Here is a 17,590-nt window from a genome sequence, read left to right on the forward strand (position 1 = left end):
TTGATATAGTCTGAATTATATCCTTTAAAGCCTTTGGTATTTACATAATACTAAATTAAAACATTACCTGTAATCAGTGTTTTTCAAACTGTGCCAATGTACTCCAAAAAATAGCCGAAAAAGTAAATATATATGCCAGTGAGGGTCAAAAATACAGAAGCATCTGACTCCAAGATAGAGTGGGATGTTCTTTTTTGATTTGTATGAATGCAAAATTATAACCAGAAAGATTCATCAGTTTACTATATACTTTGCTGGTATACTGCTGGTTACTAAAGTCTTCCTGCCATCCTACTCCCAGTCTCAAAGGAGTAAACATATACACTAACGTTTGAGAGTAAGAGTTTTTAAATAACTAATAATCTTTTTATTTATTTATTTATTTATTTTGAGATAGAGGAGTCTTGCTCTGTCACCCAGGCTGGAGTGCAGTGGCACGATCTCGGCTCACTGCAAGCTCCGCCTCGCCATTCTTTGGCCTCAGCCTCCCGAGTAGCCGGGACTCCAGATGCCCGCCACCACGGCCGGCTAATATTTTTGTATTTTTAGTAGAGATGGGGTTTCCCCGTGTTAGCCAGGATGGTCTTGATCTCCTGACATTGTGATCTGCCCGTCTCAGCCTCCCAAAGTGTTGGGATTATAGGCGTGAGCCACCGCGCCCGGCCAACACTTTAGCTTCTTACTAATACCATCTGTTTTGGCAACAGTACAAAATTCCTACTGTTATGGAATGTTATGTTATGTTATCCTCAGATAGTTATGGTTTTCAGGAAAAATGCCTGGTTACAGTTACCTTATAAATACTATCTTATGCTTACTGGTACTCAGTTATTATTGTTATCATCATTTCATTACAAATTAGTACCAGTTTAGCTTTACTTTTAGCAATTTAGTTGGTTTGGACCACCGTTGCAAATTTCTATCTATAGTACCCCCTGGCCTGTAACCTTTTAATCAACAACCTTTAAGGCAAATATGCACTACAGAATCATTCATATCCTTATGTGTGTTTTACTAGTAATTTAAGTGACTAAAAGCCTGCAGATGAGACTTTGTTGGTGATGTACTGCTGTGAATTTATGGTACTTAAATAATTCATAATATTAGATATAGTAAAATGTTAAGGATATTTCTAAGTTTACAGTTTTATAACATACAGTTGACCCTTGAATAACACAAGTTTGAACTGCACAGGTCCATGAAGTAGATTTTCTTCCTCCCCTGCCACCTCTGAGACAGCAAGACCAAGCCCTCCTTCTTACTCTTCCTCAGCTTACTCAATGTGAAGACGAGGATGAAGACCTTGATGATCCACTTCCACTTAGTGAATAGTAAATTATAGCTTATCTTCTGTATAATGGTCTTAATAACACTTCCTTTTCTCTAGCTTTATTGGAAGAATCCAATATGCAATACATATATAAAACATATGCTAATCAACCGTTTATGTTATCTGTAAGGTTTTCATTCAACAGCACACTATTAGTTAAGTTTTTGGGGAGTCAAAAGTGTTATGTGGACTTTCAACCACACAGCGGGGTCAGCGTCTTTATGCCCCACACTGTTCAAGGATTCTCTCTGTAATTTTAAAAACCATGTGTGTAAGTTCAAGCTCTGCAATTTGTTATCGATGAGTTGCTTAACAACTGGAATGGTCAGAATGTGAGGTAGGTGTGCTGATGGGCAATTTTTGTATACTCCCCTCCCTCAATGGGCCTCAGTCAAAAAAAGGTCAAAATAGTTAAATTAGTAACTAAATAGCATTAAGAACATCTTAAAAGATTATTAACATTTTCACAGATTACCTGAAAAAATTCTGCAGACATTTCCAAAAAAGGAGCCTCAAAATCTTCTTCATAGACTGATCTTCCTTCGAGACCTAAAATCATTAACATCTGGCAAGCATTTCTTATTGCGCCTCTGTTGAAAAAAGTTGTATCACTTGATAATTAAATTACATTAAAAATTCACATAAAAATTACAAAAGTAGTAGGTAAAAGTATCTTCAGGACATTTAACTTTTATTGAAGTGACCAATCTCCCACAGGCCACTCATGTAAAACAAAAGGATTTAGCCTAATTTTAAGTTGGAAAGTATATCTTGACTGCACGGCTATTTATCTCAAGGTGTTCTTACTCTGTTACAACAAAATTTTTAAAGAAAATTAAAATGTCTAAATATTTCTATGTATTTGAAAACACAGAAGTTGTTTATCCAGAAGGAAGGAAGGAGACAGGCATATTAAGCTGTACTGCCAGACATGGGTCCAATATTAGCTACTCCTGCGCAATATAACTTTTTGCACTAAATGGATTTTGGACAATCCTGATCAAGCACCAAAGCTGAAATAAAAAGAACTTTACACATTTTCATCTAACAGCTCTTCTGAAAACAGATAAAGAGAGAAAAAAATCTTGTATTTCAAGCCATTCTAGCTGCAGCATCACCACAATGACACTGCAATCATTGTTATGAAGGGGGATGAACTCTGATTTAAAAGGGGCACAGCAGTTCTTAGTCATTTTAGACTATGTTCGACAGTTTTCTTCAAAAATGTTAGGAATGATGGACAGACAAAAGCCCTTAAAGAAAAAGATCAAGAAAAAATAATAAAAGTTATTATACAGAAAAAAAAGAAACAAAATGCTGGCATGAAAAATAAATGAAAAGCCAAAAGTGACGACTAGCTGAAAAGCATATTAAATAAAAGTTTAGGATAGTCTCTTCTAAAAATATAAAAGATGTGTGCTTTCAAATTAAATTCTAGGTAACTGTTAACTCTGATACAAAGTTTCTGAGGATTTTCCCAATGTGCTGAACATTCAAACTTTTATTTTAATAAAACTAAGACAGAGAATCTTTCTCAAAATATAATCACTAAAACCAAAACCACCAGAATAAAGAGAAATTTTACCTGTCTACAACTTCTCCTTTCCGCTCTCTTGCAATCATATCCAACAGAGTTTGCCGTAGATGATCCCTAATACACCCATAACGTACAACTTGATCTCGAAAAATAATTAATCCCAAATTGTAGACATTCTCCACATTATTTTGTTGTACATATACACGGTCCTACAGTTAAAGTCAAATAAATATGAGTACAATTCTTGTGAACATAATAATTATTGTGTGCTACAAAAACAAATAAAGGAAATAAAACTCCAAAAGCAATCATTTTTCAGGTGAGAAACATTTCAAACGATCTTAAGTAATGTGGAACTTTCTAGCACCTCTCAAGTTACATAAAGTTAAGTTTTTACAACTGACAATGTATAAATGGTGGCCCATTTACCTTAAGAAAAAGGGGAAAAAGCAAGCATCACAGTCAGGAACAAAAAAACGAGTAAAAAAGGTAAACAGGCAGCACACTTTCTCCCCAAAGCCACAGCATACTCAAACATGGTTCACTCTTAAATACTGTACTTGAAGATCATACTCTTGGAAGTAAAATTGAGAGCTGAATAAAGTACGGATTTATACAACTTAGACTGTTACTGATAAATATTAAAAGGCTCTAATGCATATAATAGAGCAGCATTAAGTATTACATAATTAAAACACCTCTACTTACTGTCACTTCAAACAGATTATACTTTCAAGTTCTTACCAACATGATTATAGAGATCTCAGTTTATAGAGCACAGATAATCCAGAAGTGTTGGTTATAAAAGTTCGGTCTTGTGCATTCCCTGAAAATCCATATTGATAGCAAAACACTCTGAAATAAAACTACTGTTTAATTCCCTTATCATCTCAATAAGGATCTCTCTGAGCTTTGGTGGGTCTGTAAGCCTTCTAAAATTATTAAGTTATTATATGTTTGTTCACGCTTAAGTACTTTGGAAAGAAAGCCCATAATTTTCACCAGATTCTTGAACATGCATCGATAGGTTATAGCTAACGATAAGGTGAACATGAAGAGAGCTCTACCATATTAACAATGTAACCAGAATATTATTAATCAACTTTCCAAACTTTTTTTTTTTTGAGATGGAGTCTCATTCACTCTGCTGTCTGGGCTGGAGTGCAATGGTACCATCTTGGCTCACTACAACCTCTTCCTCCCGGGTTCAAGCAATTCTCCTGCCTCAGCCTTCTGAGTAGTTGACATTACAGGCATACCATGCCTGAGTAATTTATTTTTTGGTGGAGATGGCCATTCCCCAGTTGGCCAGGCAGGTCTTGAAAGCCCTGACCTCAAGCGATCTGCCCACCTTGGCCTCCCAAAGTGCTGGGATTACAGGCGTGAGCCACCATGCCCAGCCCCAAACAATTTTAATTAAATTCTCTACATGCAGTCCTTGCTTCCTATGACATCATTCCTCCAACCTTCTCCTTTCATTCATCTTGTATGATGGTATACACCTAATAACAAGGAAAGCTATTTTTTATATTATCTTCTTTAGTGCTCACATTTCTACATTCTATATAATCTCAGCACGAGCTCACAGTTTTCAAATCTTAACATCAATTTTCATGAGTTCAAATTTTTCATTGATGACTTCGAAGTTTTTGGACTTCACACTTCCATCCTCAAGATCTCAAATTCAAAGTTACCCTCTGACCACATCCCTCTTTTTTTTTTTCCGGATACGGGGTCTCACTCTGCCACCAGGCTGGAGTGCAGTGGTGCGACCTTGGCTCACTGCGACCTCCACCTCCTGTTTTAAGCGATCCTCCTGCCTGAGCCTCCTGAGTACGTAGGACTACAGGTGCCTGCCACCACGCCCAGCTAATTTTCCTATGTTTAGTAGAGACAGGGTTTCACCAGGTTGGCCAGGATGGTTTCGATCTCTTGACCTTGTAATCCGTCCACCTTGGCCTCCCAAACTGCTGGGATTACAGGCATGAGTCAGCGAGACAAGCCTCCTTCCTTTCTTTTGATGGCAACCACTCTATTTTTTTTTTTTATGAGACAGAGTCTCACTCTGTTGCCAGGCTGGAGTGCAGTGGTGTGTTCTCAGCTCACTGCAATCTCTGCCTCCCAGGTTCAAGCGATCCTCCTGCCTCAGTCTCCCAAGTAGCTGGGATTACAGGCACCCGCCACCATGCCCTGCTAATTTTTGTATTTTTAGTAGAGACGGGGTTTCACCATGTTGGCCAGGATGGTCTCGATCTCCTGACCTCGTGACCCATCCGTCTCGGCCTCCCACAGTGCTGGGATTACAGGTGTGAGCCACCACCTGTAAACCTCCTCTTTCATCTCATATGACCTCCAGGCCCAACCTTTCCCTACTGTCACAGTAATTGTGTTTTACTTCTCAGCACAGAGTATGTACATAATAAAAACTAGCATAAATAATTCAAAAAGCAACAAGAATCCCTTTTATTATAAAAATAATCACTATTATTGCTTAAATTATTTTACAAACTTGATTTTTCTAAGTTCTACATATAAGTATATATTGTACAGAAAAGCACCAGAGACAGGAGAATACCTTTTAACCAATGTGATCAAAACCACTATCTGAACGGTTAAAGACAGGAAGTAAAAACAGTGAAACTATTATAACATATACAAACACTTGCATCTTAAACATTTTAATTTAAAAATATAAACATTCATTCAGACATCAGGACTTTCTCTGAAAGTAAGTCCTGTGACTGAAGTTCAAGATCGTATACGTACAGGCCAGGTGGGGTGGCTAACGCCTGTAATCCCAGCACTTTGGGAGGCTGAAGCAGTCGGATTACTTGAAGTTAGGAGTTTGAGACTAGCCTGGCCAATACGGTAAAACTATGTCTCTACTAAAAATACCAAAAGCTGGACGTGGTGGTGCGCACCTGTAGTCCCAGCTACTCAGGAGGCTGAGGCAGGAGAATCAGTTCAACACAGTAGGAGGCGGCTACAGTAAGCCGAGACTGTGCCACTGTACTCCAGCCTGGGTGACAGAGCAAGACCCCATTTTGAAAAAAAAATTAAATAAATAAATAAATAATGTACTTATAAACACTCATACATAATAAATTGTATAGCATTCCAGTGAAGCATGAACTAGAGGCATTTATGAAGTAATCTCAATGTAAAATCCTTCTGGATTTTTTACTGTTTTCACTCCAATGTCTTAAATTACCTACACTTAATTCAAACCAGTATGTAGCCATTTGCTTTTATGAAGTCTTTACAAAGCATTCAATCTAGCTTGCCAAGCAAAGTTTTATTTTTTCACAAGATTTTATCAATTTACACAATATTAAATTATATATTAATAATAAGTACAATTCAAATACACAGGTTTGAAAAATACCACACAACTTTAATAAGCACAAAGTTAAATTGGTAAGTGAAGAATATGGAAGATTATTGATATAATCTTAAGTCTAACAGTGTATAATCAAAAGCCTAACAGTAGTAAGAGAACCTTGCATCAGTATTTGCAGCTACAATAGAAAGTACTGCAATTCTGACAAGTCCTTTGTTCACTCCTGCTTTCAGTCTCTATAAATTTTCTTTTCTGGTCATTTCATAGAATTATCCTGTAATATATAATCTTTCATGTCTGATTTCCTTCCCTAAGCATACAGTTTGTAAGGTTTATTAATGTTGTAACATATAACAGTATTTCCTTCTTTTTAGGGCTAAACAGCACTCCACTGCATGGATACACCACATTTTGCTTATCTATCAGCTGACGGATATTTTGGGTTATTTCCATTTTTTGTCTATTATGAATAATGTGGCTATAAACATTTGGGTACAATATTTTTGTGGACATAAGCTTTCATTTTTCTCGGGTGGATTCTAAGAGAGGAATTACTGGACTGTATGGAAATTATCAAACTTTTCTAAGGGTGATCTAACAGTTACGGTAAACTTTTTAATACAAAACCTCTAATAATAATAATAACATTTGATGTGAAGTTAGGAATTCTTTATATGATCCTGGCTCTATTGTTAACTGGCTATGTGACCTTAAGTAAGTCACTTATTCATTGTGGCCCTCAGTAAAACAAAGTGCCAGTAAAGATACTCTCTAAAACATTAATATATTTCCTATGAAGCTTAATCCTCTCACCAAAAAATAACATACATGCAGGATGAAATACAAATACACTTCACTACTTCTTCCCTTTCTATGTGTTATCGGTCTCCCATGGCTTGGATTTCCCCTGTCCCAACTTTAAGCACAGTGATGGTATCACTACTAAAGGAGGTAAATCTATTACCTTACGGCCTATTATGTCTGCTATCTTAAGCCCTCTGGCAAAAAGGCAGAAAGACACCAGTCACAACTGATGAATTCTTCAGGTATGCTGTGTATAGAGGAAAATGATGCTTCAGTAAAGGAAGCCAAGGCATGAGATGAGAACACATACAGTTTTGTGCACCCCAATCCAAAAATCTGAAATCTAAAATTCTCCAAACTCTGAAATTCTGAGCATCAACATGATGCCACAAGTAAATTCCACAACTGACCTCATGCATCAGGTTGCGGCAAAAACTTCATTTCATGTACAAATTACTTAAAATATTGTATAAAATTACCTTTGGGCTATGGTATATAAGGTGTATATAAAACAGAAATGATTTTTGTTTTGCACATGGGTTCCATTCCTACAATCTCTCATTATGTATATGCCAATATTCCAAAATCCCCCCAAAATGAGAAATCTGAAAACACTTATGGTCACAAGTATTTTGGACATGAGATAAAATCAACCTGAAGCTGGAAGGTGCAGGCAGAACATACAATATTTAAAGCCACAGGATAATGTGGTATAAGAGCTAAGTCTTTCAACTTGAGACAGTCAAGATGTGTGTGATTATAATTAAATGACACATACTATTAAGAGAGACTTGATAACCCTAAAATTTCATTATAGATAACAAAGAGCTAATAAATGGAGAAGAAACACAGAAACTTAAGTGTGGCTCTATAAAACTATTAATAGTAATACTAAATAACCATTTATATTAAATGTCTAACACATATGATTAATTACCATCAAGTACAATTAAGGGTACAGATGCGTAACCCTTGAGTATTTATGTGTGCATATGTTAAACAGAAATGTAGACATATATTCACAGTAAACTTGTGATATGCACATGATATGATTCTAGTATCATTTAAATTCTTGTGAGGTTTTAATTTTTATGTGTCTATTTTTTAAGATTTTTTTAAAGGCCCCAGCTCTGGTTAACCTCTAACTAGTAATCTCAAAGTATGAAAAAGATTTTAAAAATCATTCCAAAAGAGAAAAAAAAAATTAAAGACTGACTTTAAAGTGTCTTAACCCCAGGCTCTGACCAAAATGTAGTATGAGTTTGACAATAGTCCTTATTTACTAAAGAGAGCTTAGCAGAGATAGAAAGTTGGTGGCTGCTTCTATCTGCCTTTTTCAAGTCAAAACAGGCATTTTAAATATAAAATGTTCTGAAAAACATGTCTGAAAGCCTAATGTGAGTCAAGCATTATATTTATACAAAGAGATGTGAGTTTCATCACCACAGAGATAAATCACATTTTAAACCTCTATTTACAGTTCTCTCTCAAGGGTTGCTATTCCTTGCCCAAGCAGGCCTGCAACGAGCAAAAACTTTCACAAGCTAGACAAGAGCCAATGGTGGGGACACATCTCATGACCCCTTTTTCACAGCTGGTTCTGCATCAGACTTCATCCATACAGTAAGCTTGATAAACCAACTTCATTTGTGACATAAGCACTTCATTTGTAACATCTATCTCACAATGCTATTCCACTCATTTCCACTTCTAGTTCTGAAAATAAATAGCTTTTAAGACCAACTTCCCTGCCAAGAACTATAAAGGCTGGATAAAAAATACAAAAGCACCACCTGTTTTAAAACATCAACTAGGACAGGCAGGTCTCCAGGAGCTGGAGTGGAGAGAAATGGAGTCTTTCTAAGCCACAAGAAAAGGAAAGCTCAATCAGGTGACCTCCATGGAAAACTCCTGCAAATGCTTACTCAAGACCTAGGACTCTTTGCATGCCCAGAAGACACGAGGACACCAACAAACAAAATGCTTGGCCCTACAAGACCACAGATATTACTACTTCCACCATCTTGGCAAAGATGTGCCTTTTCCTCTTCACCTTACCAGCATACCTAAATAGTTAAATGATGTATAAGAAATCAAATTCAACACATAAAAGTATGCTCAAAGGTGGCAAGACACAAGATGCAAAAATACAGTTCCTTTTGAAGCTAAACCTACACAAAGTCAATGGGTGTCTCTTCAAGTGCGCTAAACAGCTTCCTTCATTACTCAGGGAATGGCATTACCAACAAATCAAAATAAAAGTTAAAATAAAAACAAATTTGAAAATGAAGTCAAAAAACCATTTAACTCTTATTACTCTTAATTTACCCGCAAAAAAAGTTTAGTAAATATTTTTCGTAGTCATTATGTTACAGAAAAGCAAGCTAGGATAAACGGGTTCTGGGCAAAATCAATGGTATACCCAAGGAAAGAAACAACTTAAGAATTGTTATTTTATCATTCCTATCTTAATGTTTCATTTGTAACTATGAGTAAACAGGTGTTTGAGAAGCAAATTCTAAAACTAACCTTTAGGTCACATTCAACTCTGAAAGTTTAGTATAAATACAAGAGTCCTCTGGTTCTATTACAAAGTTTAAGGGAGCTTTTAATAACATGTTTGCTTAAAGTCCAGTAGTTTAGTACTTTTGTTTTCTTTTTTTTTTTGAGACGGAGTCTCGCTCTGTTGCCCAGGCTGGAGTGCAGTAGCACGATCTTGGCTCACTGCAACTCCGCCTCCCGGGTTCAAGTGATCCTCCCGCCTCAGACCCACTAGTAGCTGGGATTACAGGCATGTGCCACCATGCCCAGCTAATTTTTGTATTTTCAGTAGAGACGGGGTTTCACCATGTTGGCCAGCCTGGTCTCGAACTCCTGACCTCAGGTGATCCACCCGCCTCGGCCTCTCAAAGTAGTTCAGTACTTTTAAAACTACTACTAATAGACCAAGGATGGTTATTTGTTAGTACTCATTCACCTATACTCTGCCTGGTCCCACATATGGCCAGTAGTAGCTATTTATTTAGGGGGGGAAAAAAGAGTTAAACATGTGTGAATTGCTGTGAAAGTTGTTTTTTTAAGTTAACTGTCAGGCTGCTTAATCAAACTCTTAAACAATTCTTCTTTCAGTTTCTTATTCTCATACTAAGAACATCTATAACTGTTTTTGTCTACTACTGTGAAAGAGGACAGGAAAAGACAAATGTAAACAGGGTTAAAAAATCTTTATAAATATTAAATACTTATTCTGCTAGTAAGCTAGAAATAAACCCTGAAAAGTTAAACTCATATTTAAAATTTAAAAAAAAAAGGCAAATAACTATAGCAAGTCTATCAGAACATGTTAGAACCTGCCTTACCAAATGCAATCACTAGGGTAATCCTCTATTAACAAGTAATAAAACATTTTCAAACAGAGTTCACTTTCAAATAATGAAAAAAATACAGATTTAAAAAGGTTTAACACAATGAAGACAGAAATAGAAAAATTTTAAATGAGCAGAAAAGTAGCAAAAAGTTTCTACTGCAGAATCATAGTAGGGGAAAAAAGTCTAACTATAATTAGATCCAAGTTTAAAGAACTGTGTCAACACTTTCCGCGATGCCAGTAACTGATAACTGACTACATTTCTAAAACAGCACCAGTAACTTATGAATTAGTAAACTGTATAGACAGATTAATATTTCTAGATATAAAAATATTACTGATAAATCTGGTAGAGAAGCATATGATATGGTGTCAAAAAACCTGGTGTAGACTTAGCCACTACTGAAAAGCTCAGTTTCCATGACAGTAAAATTTTCTTAAAATCTTTCTTGGGAGGCTGAGACGGCTGGATCATGAGGTCAGGATAGAGACCATCCTGGCTAACACAGTGAAATCCTGTCTCTACTAAAAAACACACAAAAAATTAGCTGGGTGTGGTGGTGGGAGCCTGTAGTCCCAGCTACGTGGGAGGCTGAGGCACGAGAATGGTGTGAACCCAGGAGGCGGAACTTGCAGTGAGTCAAGATCATGCCACTGCACTTCAGCCTGGGTGACAGTGCGAGATTCCGCCTCAAAAAGAAAAAAGAAAAAGAGAGAAAGAAAAAAAATCCTTCTCAGGGGTCTGAAAAATTTTAACAAGAAAAACATAGTTGTGAAAAAATTCTATTTAAAAATACTTTCCATTTAAGAATTGTCTACCAAGGTATTAGACAAATCAAACCCATGTTTCTCTAAAGTTGTGTAAACTGCAATAAATCATAAAATAAAAACACTGTTCTCTACTTCAAATTTAATAATCTAGAGGTCAGAGGAAAAAAAAAGTTAATCCCACTTTGAGGTCTTACAGCAATGAATTTATAAGACTATCTTTTAGGAAAGAAGACCTGTATTAGAGAAGCAATACAATTCAGTGGTTCAGAGCACTGATTCAAGAATCAGACAGCCTCTGTTTCAGTCTTGTCTCTGCCATTTACTAGATGTGACCTTAGCATCTGTCTCAGTTGCCTCATCGGTAAAATAACATCTACCTCAAAATGTTATTCCACCTTTAGCACTGAAAGAAAAGCTTTTCTAAGACCAACTCCCCTGGAAGGAAGAACTACAAAAGTTGGATGAAAATAAAAAGCTACTACCTCATACCCATTAGAAGAGTTACTATCAAAACACACACACACACACACACACACACACACAACACACAAAATAACAAGTTTTGACAAGGATGTGGAGAAATTAGAGCTCTCGTGCACTGTTGGTGGGAACCTAAGATGGTATAACTGCTATGGAAAGCAACATACCAGTTCCTCAAAAATCAAAAAAACAATTAACATAGGATCCACTAATTCCACTTCTGGGTATACACCCAAATGAAATGAAAGCACAGTCTTGAAGAGATATTTGTACATCCGTGTTCATAGCAATATTATTCACAGTAGCCAAAAGGTGAAAACAACTCAAGTGTCCATCAACAGATGAACAGATAAACAAAATGTGGTCTACACATACAATGCAGTATTATGTAGCCTTAGAAAGAAAGTAAACTCTCACATAAGCCGTAATGCAGATGAACCTTAAGGACATGCTAAGAGAAACATGCCAGTCACAAAGGGACAAACACCTTATGATTCCACGTACATGAGGTAATGAGTGATCGAATCATAAACAGAAAAGGTAGAATGGTAGCTGGCAGAGGCTTGGGGGGGGATGTAAAGTTACTGTTTAGTGGGTACAGAATTTCAGTTTTTGCAAGATGAAAAGAATTCTGGAGAGGATGGTGGTAATAGCTGTACAACAATGTGAACATACACTTAACAGCTCTGAACTGCACACTTAAGGGTAAGATAGTAAATTTTATATGTATTTGACCACAATTAAAAAAACAAACCAAAAATCTCCAGTGTTTAAAAGCATCAAGAGTAACAAAGGCAACCTAGACTTATGGGGCCAAGATTCCGGAGAAAAGGCAAACATACTGAGAGGAGCCCCATACCAGCCTTCACTGGTTCCTTTCCATCATCTGCTGTATTTGGAGGACTGGAAATAAGAGCCCAACCAGAAAGACAAAAGCGGGGTTGGTTACCAAGAAGCTAGGACTTAAGAGAGTTAAGGTTCTGAAGAGGAGAGAAATACAAAGACACACCAATTCTGCAAGAAATTTTTCACTGAGATGTTTACTGATACAGCACCCCAAGCAAGAGTGATGACACCAAGAATCCAAACAGAAAGTATCAAAGGGAGGCTGAAGATCTGTGCTGAAGAGACAACTGTTAGAATTCTAGGAACATTAATTCAGAAGGCAACCTGGCAAACACTTCAGGCTTTCTTTCAGTTCAGACCCCAGAGGAACTATGCTCTGTGAATAGGTATGTCCTGGAAGTAAAGGCAAACTGTTAACAGACCAACACTAACAAAGCCTAACAGCTAGCCTCAACTACATCATGGTGATCTGACTGTGCTTTACCTGACTGCCAGAACAAAATTAAATTTACTTTGGAGGAAGATATCACCCAGGGCCTCCACAATTTTTCTTACACAATACGGGAATTCAAATTTTAAAATACCATGCTTGCCCCTTTCCCCCACAAAACAAAACAAAAACAACCCAGGATCAAAAGTATAAAAACCAAAGGGGAAAAAACCCCAAGATGTCAAAATGTTCTAAGACCTTTACCCTACCCAGAAAGTGGTAAGAAACAAAACAAAAAACTAACATAATGCATATAATCTCTAAGGAAACTACTAAAATAAAAACAACATGTAAATAATAAGCTAATGGGGGGTGGGGGTAATAAAATACACTTATTAATCTAAAGAAAGCAAAAAAAAAAAGCTGAGAAAAGGAAGAACAGATGAGACAGAAAAAAATAGGACAGTAAATTTAAACCCAAATGTATCAATAATTATTTTAAATGTAAACAAACTAAATGCTTCAATATATGGAACAAGTGATATACCTTAAAACTCTGGGTTTATCATAAACTCTATTAAACAGAGTCAATTAATGTAATTCTTTTGCACTGAGGCAACTGATACAGCAGAGTAGTGAAGACGATGAGCTTTAGAATCAAATTCTAAATTCAAATTTCAATCACAATCAAACACTGCAAATTCAAAGGCTTAAACCCAATGTTCTACTCCAGTTATTTAGTAAATGTATGATTTTGACAGGTTAGTCTCTCTAACCTCAGTTCTTAATCTTTCTAACCTCAGGTTTTCATTCACAAAAATAGACACAACATTCAACTTTAAGGTCAAGAATTTAAAACATGTGGCACAGTGATACAGGTATGTAATAAATGATATTTGTTACGTATTCGGAATAACATTTACTTTCAAAGAAACACAGTACTTTTTTTTTTGTTTTATTGATCTCCCAAAGTACTGCTTAAAAATAACAAAAATAATGATAAAATAATATTGTTAGGATTAAATAAATCAATCTACATAAATTGCTTAAATAGTGCCTGGCACACACCAAAGGTGAAAGTATTATTTGCTCTTTTGAGTAGCAGTACTGGGGAGACTATAGCCAAGGAAGGCTTACATTAACCCACTTGAAGAGTTCCTAAAGAAACTGTGATCAACTTAATCTACCCACATCTCCTGTTTTCTTCCTTCATTATTGTAATTCCTCAGGCACCACATCTAGCTGTTCACTTTCAGTTTTAAGATGGTATAAAACTTTAGAGCTAAAAGGGCTCTAACATTTAAAATAATCTAATCAACATATCCTTACAGATTCCTTAGACAGGCTTTCAGGCACCCATAAACCCCTTGAAATTGCACAAGTACGTGTTCTGTGGTATGTGGATGCACATATGCCTGCCTCTTCCAGAAGACAGTTTGTGAAATATGACCATTCTCCCAAAAGATAAGAATCCGAGCTCTTGTCCAATAATTTTACAGATAAGGAAACAAGACTCTTGAGAGGGTAAATAACTTAAGCAAATTAATGACAAAGCAGGAACTAGTTTCTTAATTCACATTAAACATTTTTCTCACTACTCCAAACTTCCTATGCACATTGTCAGAGTCCACTTTACGCACAAAAGTTCATTCCCTTTACTCTATCAAGATGTGACGTATTTCTGGGCTGGGTGCTGTGGTTCACACCTGTAATTCCAGCACTTTGGAAGGCCGAGGCGAGTGGATCACCTGAGGTCGAGAGTTCGAGACCAGTATGGCCAACATGGTGAAACCCCGTCTCTACTAAAAATACAAAAAATTAGCTGGATGTGGTGGTGGGTGCCTGTAATCCCAGCTATTTGGAAGGCTGAGGCAGGAGAATCGCTTGAACTAGAGAGGCGGAGGCTGCAGTGAGCTGAGATTGCGCCACTGCACTCCAGCCTGGGCGACAGGAGGAGACTCCATCTTAAAAAAAAAAAAAAAAGAAAGAAAAGAAATGATGTGCTCTATTACCACAGGGTCTACGCTTCATGTTAGGCAGTAATAAAAACCAAATACTTGCCTTCCTAAACTTAATGGCATGGACTGCTAAAATCATCACTGCATACACTCAGAAAAACAGTTCACAAGGCACAGCCTGGGCAACAGAGCAAGACTCAGTCTCCCAAAAAAAAAAAAAAGTTTACTGTTCTATTTTTCTATTAATCTGTTTCAGATAGGAGCTGAAAAATATTAAATAACATTTTTAAGTAGCAAGAAAAATTAAATAAAAGAAAAAAGAAGCAGGAATTTAAGGAAGGAAGAAACCCTTATTATCAGGCACACTATTAACCTTTACAGTATTTCATGATGCCCTGGTTTCCCGGACATAAGGCCTAGTACTTGGCTTCTAACGTAACTATAAAAAGATGCTGGGATATTGGACACCAGTCAGTCATATCTATAAAAATTAGAGCACAAATGGGGAAAGTCTGTCTTAAAAAGACCTTTCTTAAAAAAGCAAAGTCAGACAAAATGTTGAAGAGGTGTAGCCCAAAAGTCACTGTATCCTGTTTTCTTCTAGTACATCATTCTGAAAGCAGAGAAGGTGCCAGGAAAATTCTTAATCAATCTATCTGTGCTTTTCCAGAATACAGTTATTTTCAAAATTCTCTAAATGTGCAACCTAGAATACTGTGAACAAACTTTATAAAGAGCTAAAATCATCAAAATCTAAGGAGAAAACACAGACCCACAGACTCCATCATCTCTATGTTCTCATCTTATCTTCTGGCCTCCAAAAAGGCACACAAATTCTCCATGGTAGCTTTAGCAAATAGCTTATAGTATTCATCTAAACTCTGCTCCTTGCCACCTATTACCTTTGCTAACTACAACATTTGCACTAATGAGCAATCTGACACACTCCTTACAGATGCCTAAATGTTAATCTTCCATTTTATCAAGATTCCCTTCAGCCACATGTTGACATAAGCAAACCTTGAACCTCATCATTAGAAGACATCAAATAACTCTGGCATTGAAGGTCATCTTTTTCTTCCCACCTCTCCTACTGTTACACTTGAATGATCCTGCTTCTCATTCTCACTAGATCTCCAGGTCTACTGATCCCAAATATGTAATAGTTCTATTTCCTGGACCATACGAGATTCACGTCCTTCCTTTAACAGCAAGGACCCACAGCAACCATTTCAAAAACGCTATCTTAGAATTCTCCCCGACACCCAAGAGGGAAAATTCTATCAGTGAGTTTTCCTTATTTTGAACACTCTTCTCTGAGACTGCAAAGTACCCTGGAAAAAGTACAAACTCTAACTGGCTCCACTATACAAAATTTGTGCCAACTCACCTAAATCAGCCCCTCACAACTATAGATAATCCATTTATTTACACTTAGTTGATCACAGCACAGTGAGCATTCCATTTTTTTCCTTGTATTAGTTTCTTATTGTTGCTGTAAAAATTACCACAGATTTGTGGTTTATCTATTCTCTTATATTCTAGAATTTAGAAAACTGAAATCAGTTTCAGTGGGCTAAAGCAAAGATGTTGGCAGCGCTGGCTCCTTCTGGAGGCTCTCAGGGAGCATCCATTTCCTTGCTTTTCTAGTGGTCATCTGTCTTCTTTGGCTGGTGCCCCTCCTCCAGTTTCAAAGTGCATCACTCCAGTCTCTGTTTCTACAATCATATCACCCTTTTTCTCTGACTGACTCTTTCATCTCTCTGGTAAGAACCCGTATGATTACATCAGGCCCAGGGGAACAGCCTGGGATAATCTCATGTAAAAATCCGTAACATAATCACATGCGCAAAGTTCCTTTTGTCATATAAAGCTAACATGCCCAGGTTTCAAAGATTAGTCATGGACATATTTTGGGATTGGGGGGCTGGGGGGCAGCCTACCACACTCCTTAAGGGCTCAACAATTCACATGCTTCTGTCACCCTAAACTGATGGTCCTACCTTCTACCTTACTAAGGAGACTAGAATACCAAAAGAGAGTTCTTCAGCTTCTCTCCTTTTCATAAAGTTATTGTTACACTCCATTTCATCTCTTTACCCATCCTTTAAGACTTTCCAAATAGCTCAAAGAAGCAGTGACCCTCCTTTCTTGGGTTACTCTCTCCCCATTCCTTTGAATTTATTCCCTCTAATCTCCATTCAGAATAATTTAAAATACTACTCTACCTTTGCTGTTTGTGAAAATGATTGGAAATATAGACAAATTCAAGAAGAAACACAAAAATACCTTTGAAATTCTCCAAAGTTTTGTGTAGCAATTCTTCTATTAGCCTTCTTAACAGAAGATCAAGAGAGAAAATGATTTTGTTCCCTTTGACATTAATTGTAATTGCGTGAGTAGCCTATGGGATACTATCTATAATTTTCCCTTAATATTATATTCATTTTCATAGCTTGAAAGAGAAAAATGAACCAAATATTAATAAATACTTGTGGATTGTATCAATAATTCAGGCTGTAACATAATGTATATAACAAACTTTCTGTAACATCAAATCTTTTCCCAATCATTAATCATTTGAATAATTAAAATGAAAGTGAAACATATTAACCAGTCCCAAACTATCTTATAAGCTAAACACAGAGTTACTTCTTTAATATTATAAGCTAAACACGGAGTTACTTCTTTAATAAAAGAATGAATCGGCCAGGCGCGGTGGCTCAC

General features: G+C 36.7%; 1 protein-coding gene across 3 annotated transcripts in view; it reads right to left on the reverse strand.

Annotated features, from left to right (window-relative positions):
* Positions 1–17,590, reverse strand: part of CUL3 (cullin 3) — a 93,365-nt gene that overhangs the window by 33,595 nt on the left and 42,180 nt on the right. For all 3 annotated transcript variants that reach the window (XM_011951919.1, XM_011951920.1, XM_011951918.1), the window contains exons 4-5: positions 2,916–3,076; positions 1,806–1,920 (exon numbers count right to left, since the gene is read on the reverse strand). In XM_011951919.1, coding sequence (XP_011807309.1) covers positions 1,806–1,920; positions 2,916–3,076 — 276 coding nt within the window. The remainder of the gene's footprint in view (positions 1–1,805; positions 1,921–2,915; positions 3,077–17,590) is intronic.

This window comes from Colobus angolensis, unplaced genomic scaffold, assembly GCF_000951035.1.
Source record: "Colobus angolensis palliatus isolate OR3802 unplaced genomic scaffold, Cang.pa_1.0 Scaffold33, whole genome shotgun sequence".
NCBI classification, from domain to species: domain Eukaryota; kingdom Metazoa; phylum Chordata; class Mammalia; order Primates; family Cercopithecidae; genus Colobus; species Colobus angolensis.